The 17,373-nt window shown below is 44.1% G+C and overlaps 1 protein-coding gene across 1 annotated transcript in view; it reads left to right on the top strand.

Moving 5' to 3' along the window:
- Nucleotides 1-17,373, top strand: part of LOC111230496 (unconventional myosin-Ig-like) — a 40,015-nt gene that overhangs the window by 13,001 nt on the left and 9,641 nt on the right. The window contains exons 13-21 of the mRNA XM_022757247.1: nucleotides 2,655-2,729; nucleotides 2,840-2,972; nucleotides 4,869-5,035; nucleotides 5,612-5,819; nucleotides 6,322-6,545; nucleotides 6,930-7,074; nucleotides 9,749-9,853; nucleotides 10,598-10,711; nucleotides 14,216-14,373. Of these exons, the coding sequence (XP_022612968.1) occupies nucleotides 2,655-2,729; nucleotides 2,840-2,972; nucleotides 4,869-5,035; nucleotides 5,612-5,819; nucleotides 6,322-6,545; nucleotides 6,930-7,074; nucleotides 9,749-9,853; nucleotides 10,598-10,711; nucleotides 14,216-14,373 (1,329 nt within the window). The remainder of the gene's footprint in view (nucleotides 1-2,654; nucleotides 2,730-2,839; nucleotides 2,973-4,868; nucleotides 5,036-5,611; nucleotides 5,820-6,321; nucleotides 6,546-6,929; nucleotides 7,075-9,748; nucleotides 9,854-10,597; nucleotides 10,712-14,215; nucleotides 14,374-17,373) is intronic.

Genomic DNA, 17,373 nt, shown 5'->3' with positions numbered 1-17,373 from the left:
AGTGGCGTTTGCAATGAATCTTGGGACCAGGTAGGGAAAGAAGGACACATTTGAAGGCGGGCACAGAGACGAGTCTAAATGAATGATAATGTTGTTTCATGTGCTCGTGTGTGTGTGAGTGTGTGTGTGTGTGTGTGAGTGTGTGTGAGTGTGTGTGAGTGTGTGTGAGTGTGTGTGAGTGTGTGTGAGTGTGTGTGAGTGTGTGTGAGTGTGTGTGAGTGTGTGTGAGTGTGTGTGAGTGTGTGTGAGTGTGTGTGAGTGTGTGTGAGTGTGTGTGAGTGTGTGTGAGTGTGTGTGAGTGTGTGTGAGTGTGTGTGAGTGTGTGTGAGTGTGTGTGAGTGTGTGTGAGTGTGTGTGAGTGTGTGTGAGTGTGTGTGAGTGTGTGTGAGTGTGTGTGAGTGTGTGTGAGTGTGTGTGAGTGTGTGTGAGTGTGTGTGAGTGTGTGTGTGTGTGTGTGAGAGTGTGTGAGTGTGTGTGTGTGTCAGAGCTGCATTGGTAATGACAGATGATTGTCCCTGTCGCTGCGTGTCCCCGTCACCCGGCCTCGGCCCGTCTCTGGGCCACATCGGGGTCGCTCCAGCTGAGCTGTCACCCCCTGTACATCTCTTCCTGGTGGCGCTGGCCCCCCATCATCCCCTGTCCCATCCCATCCCAGTCTATCCTTACTGTGGCTAAATATACCCTCGCCCCCCCCTCCACTTTCACAGCTTTGACCTACTTCACTCCCTCCTCCTCTCTCTCTCTTCCCTCATCCTGTTTCCTCTCTCTCTCCTCCCTCTGTTCTGCCTCCCTCACCTGACTCATTTTAAATTCCCTGCAGTCTTCCAGCTGCACATGCAGCACTTTGAGCAGCCACCACATATATCACCTTTGCTTACTGCACAACTTTATATCCCAGAGATCTCTGAGCTCCTCCCCTCCACCACCCTCGGCCTGCACCTAGATATACTGTCCTCTGGAGCTCTGCTGTCTTTGTCTCTGCGTGTCCTCTCCTGTCTGTCCTGTACTTGTGTATGAGTGTTGTTGTTGTGTGCCCTGATTGCTCTCTCTCATCCTTTCACACTCTGTCTCCCTTCGGCGAGCTTCCCAGAATCTGGTCAGGTGGTCTTGGCGCCCGTGAGCCAAGGGGACACATCTGTCACAGCCAGCCTCTCTTCTCTGCCTCCAGATGTGACAGCCGAGGACACGGTCACAGACAGGGCCACGCAGACCACATGTGACATGCTCTGTGTGTGTGTGTTTTTACATTGGGATGTGTGTTTGCCACAGAGGGGGGGGGGGGTAGTCGGAGCTACTGCCGTGGTGGAAAGTAACAAAGTGCTTTTGATCAATTAACTAATTAATTAATCCGCTCCTGTACGTCAGGAAAGTCTGGAGGTTTCCTTTGACTTTTACACAGACTGTAAATACAAAAACTGGTCTCTGAATACATTCCACCTCTGTACGATACAAGAAGACACATCGCACATCTGTTCAGGGCGGCGGGTGTGTAGGAGCAGGATGATCACACTGTCTCACTTTAATAAACAACTTATTCATGATGTTCATCAGGCTAAAGGAGCCATCTTATACAGGATCAGCTGTAACCCAGCAACCAACCACCTCAGCCCGGGAACAGTACAGAATAGAAATATACAGACATCAGTTCACTGTGAAACAGTTCCGTTATATAATAATTAATATTAAAATATTAAAAAGACAAATTAATCTCACGTAAAGACATCGGCAATGTGTCTTTTTAATAAATGTTTACATTTTCCATTTTACAACATTTCTCTAAAAAGCAAAGATTAGAGAAAAGTGTAAACAAAATAAAATATATATTCCTGTAGCTGAATCAGGTTTTTCTTCTCACAGCCCCCAACATTTATCTCGTGACACGTTGATGGGGCTGGAACCACAGGTTGGGAACCACCTGACTAAAACAGCTGTATATAAAGTAAAACTAGCTTCAGCTCCAGCAGGTACAGAATGACCTGTCAAACACTGTTGTATATAATAATACCTAATAATATATGATCATATACAATAATAATGAATAATATATAATAATATGTGACAATATATGACAGACAGTTGAGTGAATTCTTTTATTTGTAATATTTGTTTAATATTTGATCCTTTGTTCCCGCTGCCATCAGGCTAAACAACTCCTCAGCCAGTGCAAGTGGACTAATCTAATTATTATTGTTTATTTATTATTATTATTATTATTATTATTATCAACAATGAGCTAATGGACACATGAATTACTATCTATCTATCTATCTATCTATCTATCTATCTATCTATCTATCTATCTATCTATCTATCTATCTATCTGTCTGTCTGTCTGTCTGTCTGTCTGTCTGTCTGTCTGTCTGTCTGTCTGTCTGTCTGTCTGATGTACAGTTGATGAAGACTCAGTTCTCAGCAGGTTTTAGAGGCAGGACTTTGTGGTTCTTACCTCAGTGAGAGGGGGTGTGGTTTAATATGCTCAGTTTGTGTTTCTATAAACAGGAAGTAGATTCAGAGTTAGTGCTCACCCTGCAGCAGCCTGATGTAGCTGAGCCTCACTGACCTCCAGCTGGTGGACCAGCAGGTCACACCCAGCCCCCCCAACCCCCCCACTGTCTCTGTCTCACTCCGCCCCCCACTGTCTCTGTGTCTTGCAGATATTCTGTGGAGGGTTTCTTGGACAAGAACAAGGACCTTCTCTTCCAGGATTTCAAGCGGCTCATGTTCAACAGGTAGAAGAGACACAGTCGTCACTGACACTCAGGAACTGGGTTAACTGTATGAAACACTTTCCTCTTGCTGACCTAGTTAACAGCATCCTCTCTCTCTCTCTCTCTCGTAGTGCTGACCCAGTCCTGAAGGAGATGTGGCCAGATGGTCAGCTGAGCATCACTGAGGTCACCAAACGACCTCTGACCGCCGCCACCCTCTTCAAGAACTCCATTGTGGCCTTGGTGGATAAACTGGCGTGCAAGGTCAGTTATTTTGGCTCATGATCGACTTCCTGTTCCCATCTCTTGAACTGAGGGGGAAGTGTAGGTGTCATCTTTAATTTCTCTTATTACCTAATGGTGACAGCAACAGCTGAGAAGGTCAAATTACTGTATGTAACGACGTAGATCTTCAAAGATGAAGATACTCCACTCTGTATTCACAGAACAGAACGGTGCCTGACATACGACCCCATACCCTTAGAAATAAATACAGATCTTTCTTAGAGGGAGGCGTTGATAGTCCATTCTAACAGAACAATATCGTTCTGTTAGCTTTCGTGTCCATTTCAACTCATTTGTCTCATAAAATAAACCTGATTTTAATTATTTATGGTCCAAAGCTCAAATGTTATTTTCTCAGTTTGCCCGAGTATGAAGTTTCTCTTTTGTCTCTGTCGGACAGCGTGTGTGTCAGATTGAATGTATTTGAGTGTGTTTGTGTCAGTAGGTCTTAGCTCAGCGTCCTCTGCTGTGACCAACAGGGCGGCGCTCTGCACCAGAGGAAACCTGCATGACACTTCGTCACTGCGCATCAAACTAGAGAGCTCTCATGGTGTCAGAGAGGAACACTTTCTGTAGGAGGAGGGAGGAGGGAGGAGGAAGGAGGAGGAGGGAGGAGGAGGAGGGAGGAGGAGGAGGGAGGAGGAGGAGGGAGGAGGAGGAAGGAGGAGGAGGGAGGAGGAGGAGGGAGGAGGAGGATGAGGGGGGAGGAGCTGGTAGTAAACCACAGGATGAGCTGCTAACCTCTCCTGGCCTCATCTCACTGACTGAAGTCTGACATTTCCTGCTGTTATGTTGGGATGGCCCGCTGTCGGCCCGCTGTCGGCCCGCTGCTGTAGCGTCTGGTCTCGGTGTGACTGAAGTAAAATGAAGGAAACTCCCCTGGCAGCTGTTTCTCTTCCTTCAGGTCACATTGTGTTTCTCGGCTGCTCTTCAGGAGCACCTGGGCCCAGTCTTCCCGCCTCATTTATCCCCGCCTCCATTTACCGACTCGCTTCTCAAATCTCTGCTGAACCGAGTTGAAACTCGGGGCACACATGCGCATGCATCATTGGTATGACGGACGACCTCAGAAAGTGCTCACTTTGTTCCGCCGTGTTCATCTTCGGTGGACGGAGAGTGAGAGACAGGAACAGTTGGGATCAGTGTGAAGGTGTGCTGACGTACAGGATGTGTTGTGAGGCTCAGCTGCTCACAAATATTCTGAATCTGATTAAGGTCACTGAACTCAAACACACTGATAAAAACATGAGGAAGTTTGTCCTGATGATGTCATGAAAAAATATGTCCTCAAACATAAAATCCTGAATTAAAGTGAAAAACATAAAACTTTCACTGTATTCACGTGTAATATTAGACTCAAATACAGTGAATACACCTGCGAGCTAATAACATGTTTTCTGATGTTGAAATATTCCTCCATTACTCTTGATATTTGCTTTTCATGAAACAAGCTCCAGTAAAGCATGAAGACATGTCTTTATTCAAATTCAGTTACCAACCTCTTTACTGTAATTCTTCATTCATTTTGCAACTGTGTTTGTTTTCATTGACAATCAATCAGTTATTTTCCTCATTAGTCGATCAATAGTTTCGTCTGTAAATGTCAGAAAATAGTGAAAAATATAGTCAAGTCATTAAATTTGAATTTGAATCTTCATCCAGACCATGTCACATGCTCTTTCTACTAAACACAGATATGTGATCAGCTGATATCAGCTCATTTTAACATGTATGAAGACGCGTATAAAGATCAATGTCGGCGCTGCAGGTGTGTTCAGAAGTCTGACTCCTGTCATCGGGAGCATCATCACGGCTCAGTGGAGGCCGGCACAGAGTCACTGTGGGGTTATGATCAGCTGTCGCTCTGTCTTCCAGGAGCCGTACTACGTGAGATGCATCAAACCCAACGAGATGAAGTCTCCGGTGCTGTTTGACGACGCCCGCTGTCAGCACCAGGTGGCCTACCTCGGCCTGCTGGAGAACGTGATGGTGCGCAGAGCGGGCTTCGCCTACAGGCAGCCCTACGCTCGCTTCCTGCAGCGGTAAGACGCCGACCCTGAGTGAAGACTTTCTCTCTGTAGTAAACTCCAGCCGCTCAGTTTCACACAGAGATACTTTAAATTACTAAAGCAGATGTTTACATCATCTTACCCACGATGCAGTTGGAGAAGTGAACAAGTGTAACAGTGGAGAACAATGTTGCGTGTGATCTTTTCTGTCCGACTGGGAGAACGGAAACAACAAACTAGATCCTTTTCGTTGGTAAAAGAAAATTTACAAATGAAGTGAAACCAGATTCTTCCCTCGAGTTGTTTTCAGATTAAAGCTGAAGAAGAAGAAAATGTGATTGTAAAAGAAAATGAATGCAGACAAGCAGGAAGTCCTTAATATGGGTCAAGCTCCAAAAACACATGAGCCGACACTTCTCATACTCTCCTGTCCCATGAGAGACATGAGACAGCTGCTGCTGTGATTAACACAGTGATTGTGTGTAAACGAGCTCCTTTAAATACAAGCAGTGACTTTTACAGAGACGACAAGAGTGATTTTAGGATCTGTTCCTTCCATAGATGAAGGTAGAGAAACCGATCACACTGATTTCTCCTCCTGTTCTGCAGGTATAAAATGACGTGCGAGTACACCTGGCCGAACCACCTGATGGCCTCAGACCGGGAGGCCGTGGAGGCTATCGTCACCCAGCACGGTTTCCAGGACGACGTGGCGTACGGTCACACCAAGCTGTTTGTCCGAACGCCACGATCTCTCTTCACCCTGGAGCAGGAGAGAGCAGCGCTCATCCCCATCCTGGTGCTGTTCCTGCAGAAGGTCGGCCATGTTCGAACCCGGACCATCAGTTTAGTTTTCACCTACAGCTCCGGCAAAGTCGGATCTCCACAGCGGTTTTAAAGCCCTGCCTGTGTTTTAATGAGGATGTATTGATCTGACGGTCTAATTAACTGACACAGACCTAATGTAATGTCACGGGCTGCTCCGTCATGTGATTACGGTTAATCATTCTCAGCGTTATCGTCTCCAGTTTCTGGGTTTTGCCTCAGCCTCATGAATATGTGGCTCCTGGTTACGCTCGGCTGAAATTCATCTGCCAGCTTGAATCCTAATTTCCTGGAACAATAATTGGGAGAATTAATGAGATCCAGAGTACAGTTACATTAAAGTCAATTACTTTGCTTGCTCCATGAATTAGCCTTCTCCTTTCTCTGTTCCTGACCTACTTTGAAGCTGCGCAGAGAAGCTTCTTAAACTGGAGCAGGAGTGTGTCTTCATCTCTCCTGTCTCTAACTCGTCCCTCTGTGTGTGAAACTCACAGGTATGGCGTGGGGCTTTAGCTCGTATGAGGTGCCAGCGGATGAGGGCCATCTACGCCATCATGGGCTGCTACAAGCGCTACAAGGTCAAGGCTCATTTCTGGGAGGTGGAGCGGAGGTTCGCTAACGTGAGAACGATGGCCGACTACGGAAAGAGCGTGGAGTGGCCGACCCCCCCCGCAGCTCTGTCCCAGTTTCACAACAACACAGTCATGCTGCATCGCAGGTCAGAACACACTGATTACACCTCATACACTGAGGTAATTCACTCTAATATGAAGATCTCAAACAATAACTTCATTTATATCGAGTTACAAAGTGCTGCACAAACATAGAAACTAAAAGCAGTAAAAGACACAGAGGCAAGTGTAACAGGGAGAATTACAAATACAAAAAAACAATGAAATCAATAAAATAGACAAAAGAGAATAAAAGCAAAGATAAAAGCATTGAAATCAAGAATTAAAAGTGTTTGTGTTGAGCTCTTTAATACGTTCTCAACAACATCGTGAAAGAGTCTTTGTGTGACGTCGTGACTTTAACATGAAGCTTTAACTGAACTGCACCTCTCGTGTTACTCCACGCTGTCTTCTTCTTCTCTTGTTGTCAGGTGGTGGGCGAGGCAGATCGTGAAGAACATCCCTCCGTCTGACATGTTGGAGGTTCGGGCCAAAGTGGCGGCTCTGACGGCTCTGAGCGGAGAGAGGAAAGACTGGGGCGTCAGCAGAGCCTGGGAGAGGGACTACCTGGCTAATGTGAGAGCCATGATTCAACACAACAACAACAACAACAACACTACAACAACACAACAACACAACAACAATAACACAACAACACAACAACAATAACACAACAACACAACAACAACACAACAACAACACAACAACACAACAACAATACAACAACAACAACACAACAACAACACAACAACAACACAACAACAACACAACAACACGACAACACAACAACAACACAACAACAACAACACAACACAACAACACAACAACAACACAACAACACAACAACAACACAACAACACAACAACACAACACAACAATAACAACACAACAACACAACACAACAACACAACAACACAACAACAACAACAACAACAACAACAACAACAACAACACAACAACAACAACAACAACAACACAACAACACAACACAACAACACAACAACAACAACAACAATAACACAACAACACAACACAACAACAACAACACAACAACACAACACAACAACACAACAACAACAACAACAACAACAACAACAACAACAACACAACAACAACAACATGTCATTTTCCTGTTCATATCATGTTAGAATAGTCCGTGAAGCAGGAAGACATGTCTGTGTTGAAATGTTCTAAACTCAATGTTTTTACACCTGTGTTTGTTTTCATTATCCGTTAGTCTGACAATTATTTTCTTAATGAGCCAATTAATAGTTTGGTCTATAAAATGTTGTAAAGTAGTGAATAAATACCCATCACCCATTTCCTAAAGCTCAAATGAACATATAAAACTACGGTGGCTGACAAGGACAAACGTTCTGCAGCGGCCCAAAACATTTCCATCAGGAGAAACAAGCTGCAAAGTCAGAAACAAACACACGAACAGAAAGTTGCTGCAGGAAGCTGCAACACATGGAGACAAACAGGCTGCAAATACAGAAACACGCCAACCTCCAGTAGCAGTCATATAACGACCACGATCACATTTTAGTTTCATCATTTTGACCTTCAGGCTGTGAAATCGTCGGTGGTTCTGCGTTTGCTCCTTCCTCTCTGACTCTGGTCACGTTTGCTGAGTGCTCTGTTTGAAGAGAAGCTCATCAGTGAGACGCCGCACAACAAGATGTTTATTCCTTTTCTGACTCCTCTGGGGTTAATTCAGCCCGCCGGCAGAACTTCTCACAGTAAATGAGACTTGAATGACCAGCAGTGTGTGAAATCATCAGTTGTTGTGAATGTATAAGGTGCATGTGACGGGCCTCACGGTAAACGGCAGCGTGACTTACGGAGGATGGTGCTTGTGAACACAGCCCTTCTCTAATGAGTCCCACAGTCAGCTCATTTACCAGCTAATCTGAGGCCTTTTCGCGGCCGCAGGCTTGAAAGGCGCCTTCAGGGAGCGCGAGCGTGACGGCCTCAGAGTCCTGAGTCAGTCCCTCGTTAGTATGTCAGGCGGCACGTGACTCCCGGCCTCCTTCAGGGCGACAGCTTCACATGATCGTAGTTAATTCCACAAAGACCTATACTGTAGATACAGCGTGCAGACCGGACCTGTGGCTGAACATCAAGTGTGTGAGAACAGAAAGGAGGAAGTAAAAACAGCTTGTTGTAACTTGTTGTTTTAATTAGAGCTGATCTGAAATCAGAGCAGCGTCTCTGTCTGAGACTGAAATGATGTGAATGTTCACTGTGTTCATCCGTCACATGCAGCTAATTCTCTTAAACATTCACATCCACTGGAGACACGCCGTGACTGCAAGCTCAGCTGGCATCGGTACATAAGTGTATAAAGTGTTTACACTGGAGTTCACACTCAACATTCACTCTTCCATTTAACATTTAAATTTAACCTGCAAAAAGTTCTTGTAAACTTATTCATTAAAACATCCATCTCTGGATCCTCGAGCAGATTCTAACTTTGCATGTGAAGGACAGACATGTATCACACTCTACGACACCATGAAACCTGGCTGCGGAGATTTGCTTCTGTTCAGCTGAAAGAGCATCATGACGTATATTTGATGGTAGAGATGGAAGATTTCTGACGGCTGTGTCATGTGACAGCTACAAATGACAACAAACACCAGAGCCAGTGACTTTAAGGACAGTGGACTTTAGCTGACACGGTTCATTCATGGTTTCACCTTCCAAGTCCAATACATCAGTTATAACGATGACTGGAGTATTAATGTGAAGACTTTACAGTCAGGAGCTTGTAGTGATGATAATTCCCATCTGACCTGAATGCAGCATTATGATGTTGAGCAGTAAGACTCGATTCCTAATGTCTCAGGTGTGTTGGAGGTCAGGACCTTTTCCTCATGCAGGTGTGTTTGTGTTTGGAGACTCAAACTGACACCACACGTTTGGAAACAGTAAAATATCATTTCATGGAGCAGCATTGAAGTTTCCCCTCAGTGAATACATACATAGAAACCGCTCTGAGGAGGTCACATGACACCGAAGACATGGCGATGAAGGCTCCCCTGGTTAGTCAGGAGACTCTGACATCAGGTCAAACACCATGTCTGTGACCGCAGCCCGAGGCGTCGAGCTTTCATCTGCTGCATCTGGAATTAAAGTGATAAAAAGGCCTGAAAGGCTGAGAGAGCTCACCCAGAGTTTCACCACTAACCACCACATACATTCCCGTCTGAACTGTCCCTCCTCTAACAGTCTGTCCTTTCTGCAGGTGAGAGACAGTCCTCAGACAAACTCCGCCTTCATCCGTGTTTCCAAGGAGCTGAGGAACAAAGACGAGTACAGTCAGGTCCTGTTCTCTGGCTTCTGCAGGAAGGTACAGTACGAGGGACAAAGCACCTCACACTTTCTGCTGAAGTCCGACTCTCAGGGTTGAATTTCTCCTCAGCTGAGGGAGTGAATGAAGGGTGTCACACCAAATCTCTCAAAAGGTTTCCTTCGTTGAGGAAATGATAGCAGTGAAAGAGATTATACAGCGGTCAGACTTGAAGGAAGGTCTTATCTGAAGGTGTTTGCTTCTGTTTCCTCTTTACTGTGGGATGTGTTCCTCTCTTCCTCCTCCTTACACCTTCTCTGTTTTACATCAGCTCATCTTTCAGGATCTCAACCCTCCAACATCAATCTTTAAAATGAGATAATAATAATCAGGGGATTAATCATGAAAGGAGCTGAACTATGAATTCATCCTTACAGTGTTTTAACCTTTAAGATTCTGCCTGTTTGAATCAACAGAATGCTCATTATTTTACCTCAGGATGAACTTGTTCTTATCGTCGGCCATGTTGTCAGATCAGGGACTGAACAGAGAGGGTCTCCACTAAAGTCTAGGTGAAGCTTTATCTTATGAAGAAATCAGGTCTTTGATAAAGTGAATGAAACACTGACAGACACACCAGAGCCTGTGTCTTGTCTCTTTTGTTTATTTCCTGTGTGTTACTTGTTTACAGCTGAGCAATGGAAACCCAGCAGACTCCACAAGTCTTGACAGAAAATAGACAGTGAACAAATGTGGAGTTTGATCCTCTGATCCTCTGTTTGTGTTTCTCTCTGTTCCTCTCAGGTGAATCGATTCAACAAAAGCACAGACCGCGGTGTCCTCGTCACAGACAAGTACGTCTACAAATTAGAGCCGAAGAAACAGTACAAGGTTTTGAAGAGGCTTCCTTTAGACGCTGTAAGTAGTCACACGGGAGACACACACACACACACACACACACACACACACACGTATATATATGTGTAAATATATTCATATTCTTAATCCTGCTTTATTTTATTTTCTCATCAATAACAACAAATGTCATTAAAAGACCAAAAACAACAATTGAATTAATACAGATAACAAGTTAGTGTTGTCATCAATAACTGACAAACACATCCAGTATAACAACAGTATAATTACAGTCTATAATATAATAATAATATATAAGTTTTTTAATAATATAACTGTTCAGACGGATTAATTCACTTTTAGTTTTAGTCTCTGTTGAAGCAGTTATCTGTAGGTTTTGCTGTTGCTACATAGCTAACGTTAGCATTAGCAGCTGTTTACTCTCCAGTCTAGAAGAAACGTTGTGAGTTCAGCATCAAACTTCATTCCTTTACTCACCAACATCTGTCTCCAGAGGTGGAAACAAACACAGATGTTAACTCTGGTCTCTGTGACGTCTTCTACTGATATTAGTATGCTAACAGCTAGCCCCGGCCCGTCTCCTCACTGTAGCCTCCTTCTGAAGACGCAGCTGTTCAGAGGACGTATCGATCTCTTGTCTTATAAAGACAATGATGACTGAAGCTCTCGTCAAGAGACGATCACCACCATGTGAAAAACATTTAGCGGCAGAGAAAACTTTCAAATAGCCCCTTTAAATACATTTAAACATACAGTAAAACATACAGTAAAATAATGCACCTCTCATTGCTTTTAAAGCGAGACTCCAGAGATTTATTATGACACTTTCATGAAGTTGGGATACTTACAAGAGACGGATTAACACCTGAGATGTCCTCGTGTTTGGTCCCTGATGTAAAGCCTCAAAAACTAAACTGATCTTGACCTTTGAACTGTCACATAATGAACCATAAACCAGTAATGAAAGGGGGACGACATTAACAGTCTGGGTTGTGAGGTGTGTGTCCTCACATGAACAAGAAACACAGATGCTCTGTTCAGCAGCTCCTCTTCCTCACAGCTACTGAATCTGGGTCACACTCATTGTACTTTATCCCAGCTGTCCTTTATTTCTCTCTCTGTTCTCTCAGTGCACTTCCTCTATTCACCACACACACTCACACACACACACACACACGCACACACTCACACACACACACACACACACGCACGCACACACACACATACACACACGCACACACACACACACATACACACACACACACATCTTCCATCATGTTTAACCCGGGTCACTGCCATCCATCAGTAAGAGAGGGAAGTATGAGAGCAAGAAGACGCCTGTGTGTTTACACAATAGACAAATAACCTGTTCAAGAGTGTGTGAGTGTGTGTGTGTGTGTGTGTGAGTGAGGCTGTGGTCCTGGCTTATCTTGAGGTTTCCTGCCGTCTGGGGCAAACCTGACACACTTGATGGCCTGATGTGAGAAAGTGGATCAGGGGTCTCTCAGGGAGCTCAGTGCTCTGAAGGACGGAGGCTAAAAGTGAAGAGAGACAGTAGATGACATCTTTATTTAATCCCATCTTTCAAGGTCCCTGGAAATAGGTTTTTGATCCTGGTTTAGCTCTGTGGTTTGATGTGTGTCTGACTGAGGCAGGATGTAGAGGAGGACGTACAGACGGCAGGGACTCGAAGTTTAAGAGTCTCCACATGTCAACATCCTCTTTTTAATGTTGTTCAACTGATTTGATTTAAACTGAGGACGCTATGAAAATATGGCTGTGGTGATAAAAGATGGAGGCAGACAGCAGCTGATGATCCATGGACATTGTTGTTGTGTAGAGGGAGTGTTGTGCTGTTGTATTATAGGTTTGACTCACAGTAATGAGACGTTGCTCTGCTTCAGAACTCTTCTCTTTAAAGTATGAACAGGATCATTTCACAGTGAAGACCAGTATCACCTTCCTAACGTCCAGCAGTGGTTTCACAGAGCGCGGCAGAGAGAGAGGAAAGAGCTGGAAACATGCCAGAGGGTGAAAAAGCTTCACTATGCAGCAGACTAAAGATAGCTGCTGCTGCTGCTGCTGCTGCTGCTGCTGCTGCTGCTGCTGCTGCTGCTCAGACTGTATCCAGGTCAGAACCAGAGGCCAGAGCTGAGCTCCTCCTGTGTCACCTGACTCTTCAGGCTGGACCATCAGCACCAGGACTGAAGGGTCAGAGGTCAAACACTGAGGACAGTGTGACAGAACAACAGCTCTGCGTGAAATTAGGATGATTTCTTCGATCGATTGGAAACATTTTGTTTTGACTGAAACTCATGAGCTTCAAAATAAAGTCCTGAAAAACAATGACTCTACAAAATAAAGTGCTGCATGAACATCTTATTCTTACAAAACTGATGAGTGTTTGGAGGGAGAAGTCCATTCATCCATTCATCCATCCATCCATCCTTCCATACATTCATCCATCCTTTAGATCATGTCTTTATTATGCAGCCTCACACAGACAGGAGTGCTGTTGTTAATCTCATCAGTTGATACTTTACATCAGGAAACGTCTCGACCTTCTTGGGGGGGGGTTCACATGACTGAACAGCATCGTCCCTCTGAGGGGACAGGTTGTCCCAGAGCGTGGCCTTGACGGTGGCGGGACGCCCTGCTCAGTCTGCTGGATTAACCTGTGTGTGCTGGGGGCCGTAAGAGGCTTAGTCCCCTCTGCCCCCCCCCCCCCAACACACCTGACTTTCTCCTGTCTCTGTCATGTTAATACTGTATGTATTTATACACATTGCACTTCTTCTTCTCTGTTTTGACCTCTTTAATTAACCCCCCCCCCCCGCTGGGTCTGACCTCATGACTTTGGTCACACGTGCACGGTGGGCAGAGTTTCTCTCACGCTACATAATGAGCAGAAATAATCTGCCTTCATTCATGCATGGTGTTTGATCCAGGATGTACAGCGCTGTATTAAACTCACAGCTATCATACGTCCACGCTGTAATCCCTGGACTTTTATACAAATTACTTTGCAGAGCTTCTGTATGTGTCACTGAATATCATCCAGTCTGACCACAGACTGTAGTCTCAGTCTGACACTCAGATCATGAATCTGTGCATGTGTAGTTTATTATATATAGAACTGGGACAAACTGCACAACCACTTATTTATTTATTTCATATTGCACATGTACAGAATCACCTACATGTATATTGTTATTGTATATAGTATTTCTGTTTTATTTATTTTACACTCTGATCTCGGGGCTCAATAAAGATTCATCTTATATAGGTACAACTGGAACATTAGCATGAGCAGTGATAGCTAACAAACAGAAATCTGTTAAGCTCCTGAACGCAACACATGATTGACATGTGATCAACAGTCTGTATTCACACTAAAGAACAAGAACGTCACAGTGTCCCACTTTAAGAACCAGCAATATTACTGTTACTATGTGTCTGTCTGCATGCATCAGAACATGAAGCTGCACTTTGATGAGTGACACCAGTGGGACATCCTGAACTCTGACCTTGTGTTTCCCTCCACAGTTCACAGGCCTGAGCGTGACCTCCGGGATTGACCAGATGTTGGCGCTGCACACGTCCTCTGAGGACGATGTCCTGCTGTGTCTGCAGCGAGGGGAGCTGTGCCCCAACCAGGACCGGGTGGGCGAGCTGGTGGGAGTGCTGGTCGACCACTTCACACGGTCAGTCCCACATCAACACGCTGGTTTCTTGTTCACACTGCAGCCTCAGACACAGTCTGTGAGTCAGGGACACGGTGGTCCTCGTCACGTGGTCCGGAGACACTCAGGCTTTAATTCTGTTCACGTGTCACCTGCAGCTCTGACCCTGTTGGACTGAGAGTGAAGAGGTGATGCTCCGTCTGCTCAGGTAGAAACATGAGAGCAGTCAGGTTTCAGACTCACAAACATCTGGATGTTTCCACAACAACGATCCTGACGAGACACTTTGACGTGTGTTTATATTAGTTATAGAGACAGACTATATTTATACCTGTGCAGTGATGTCACCTGTTGTTTGTATCAGACACTGTGTGACACTCATGTTGTCACCTGTGTTGGAGGCATGGTTTACTTTGAAGGTGTGTTTCAGTATTTTCAGAGTAAAACAACAGCTGGAAGATGGCTCGGGGCTGATGATACTTCTGCTGAGATTTAAGGCAAATATTAAATTAAACCCTTTAAAATTTAATTTATCATTATTATTATTACTAAAGCTACAGCCACATATACATGTACTTCTCCTGCAGCTGGTACGACTAAATCTAAAGACCAGGGTCATGATTTGAATACGATTTATTATTTTATTTTAGGAATTCTTATTATTGGGGTGTCTGCTGACAGTTAACCAGTGTAGGGGATTGCCCTGTTGCAAAGCAGAAAAACATGTCTGCTGCTCACAATTATACTTATGTTTTCACACTTCTTCCTCATCTTTGCTCTTTTTAATCATCTTTTAAATGGCTGAATAAGTGGTTTACCTCATTCATCACATCCATCACACTCACCACACCCATCACATCCATCACACTCATCACATTCATCACATCCATCAAACTCATGCACATTCATTACACTCATCACATTCATCAAATCAATCACATCTATTACACCCATCACACTCATCACACTCATCACACTCATCACATTCATTACACTCATCACATTCATCAAATCAATCACATCTATTACACCCATCACACTCATCACACTCATCACACCCATCACATTCATCACACTCATCACACTCATCACATTCATCAAATCAATCACATCTATTACACCCATCACACTCACCACACCCATCACATCCATCAAATCAATCACATCTATTACACTCATCACATTCATCACATTCATCACATCCATCAAATCAATCACATCTATCACATCCATCACATTCATCACACTCATCACACTCATCACACTCATCACATTCATCACACTCATCACATTCATCACATTCATCACATTCATCACACTCATCACATTCATCACACTCATCACATCCATCAAATCAATCACATCTATCAAATCAATCACATCTATCACATCCATCACATTCATCACACTCATCACACTCATCACACTCATCACATTCATCACGCTCATCACATTCATCAAACTCATCACGCGTTTCTTCTTCACTGGTGTATTTAGTGTCTCAGCAGTTCAGTGTGTTCCTCCTGGTCCAGATCTCGACGCTCCTGAGGTTTATGAGTCTCAGACTTTAGGTCAGGGTTTGGTTTTTGTGTTGGGGTTCAGGGGTGGTGGGGTGGGGAGGCTGGTTGGCTTTTCCTCAGAGAAAAGTGTTTTTGTTTACTTGGCCCAGAGCTCAAATATACAGCACTCAAAATACGGATATACAGAAGATATTCCTTTTTAAAATTAAAAGGAAACATCATCACTGAAGTTCCTGTTACTGTGTTTATTTTAATAGACAAAGGTAAAACCCCCTCCTCGGCCAGAGCCACACAGCTGCTACAGGGTCCACAGTGGCGCAGATACCCCTCCACCCCACCCCCACCCCCCCACCCCACCACCCCTGAACCCCAACACAAAAACCAAACCCTGACCTAAAGTCTGAGACTCATAAACCTCAGGAGCGTCGAGATCTGGACCAGGAGGAACACACTGAACTGCTGAGACACTAAATACACCAGTGAAGAAGAAACACGCTCACCTCATGTGATGAGTGTGATGCTTGTGATTGATGTGATGAGTGATGATTATGAGTATAATTGATGAGTGTGATGGATGTGATGTATTGTGATAGATGTGATTGATTTTTGATGGAGAGTGTGATGATTGTGATGAATGTGATAGTGATGAATGTTGATGAATGTGATGAATGTGATGAGATGTGATGAATGTGATGAGTGTGATGAGTGTTGATGAGGGTGATGAATGTGATGAATGGTGATGGATTGATGAACTGTGATGGATGTAATAGATGTGATTGATTTGATGATGTGATGAGTGTGATGATGTGAATGAATGTGATGAGTGTGATGAGTGTGATGAATGTGATGGATGTGATGAGTGTGATGAGTGTGATGGTGTTGATAGATGTGATTGATTTGATGAATGTGATGAGTGATGTGAATGATGTGATGAGTGTGATGATGTGATGGTGTAATAGATGTGATTGATTTGATGAATGTGATGAGTGTAATGAATGTGCATGATGATATGTGATGAATGTGATGATGTGATGGGATGTGATTGTGAGTGATGATGGATGAATGAGGTAAACCACTTATTCAGCCATTTAAAAGATGATAAAAAGAGGCAAAGATGAGGAAGAAGTGTGAAAACATAAGTATAATTGTGAGCAGCAGACATGTTTTTCTGCTTTGCAACAGGGCAATCCCCTACAACTGGTTAACTGTCAGCAGACACCCCAATAATAAGATTCCTAAAATAAAATAATAAATCGTATTCAAATCATGACCCTGGTCTTTAGATTTAGTCGTACCAGCTGCAGGAGAAGTACATGTATATGTGGCTGTAGCTTTAGTAATAATAATAATGATAAATTAAATTTTAAAGGGTTTAATTTAATATTGCCTTAAATCTCAGCAGAAGTATCATCAGCCCCCGAGCCATCTTCCAGCTGTTGTTTTACTCTGAAAATACACTGAAACACACCTTCAAAGTAAACCATGCCTCATCTCTCTCCTT

This window comes from Seriola dumerili, unplaced genomic scaffold (assembly GCF_002260705.1).
Source record: "Seriola dumerili isolate Sdu_G_001 unplaced genomic scaffold, Sdu_1.0 BDQW01000273.1, whole genome shotgun sequence".
NCBI lineage: Eukaryota > Metazoa > Chordata > Actinopteri > Carangiformes > Carangidae > Seriola > Seriola dumerili.
This window is presented reverse-complemented; position numbering and strand designations above follow the sequence as displayed.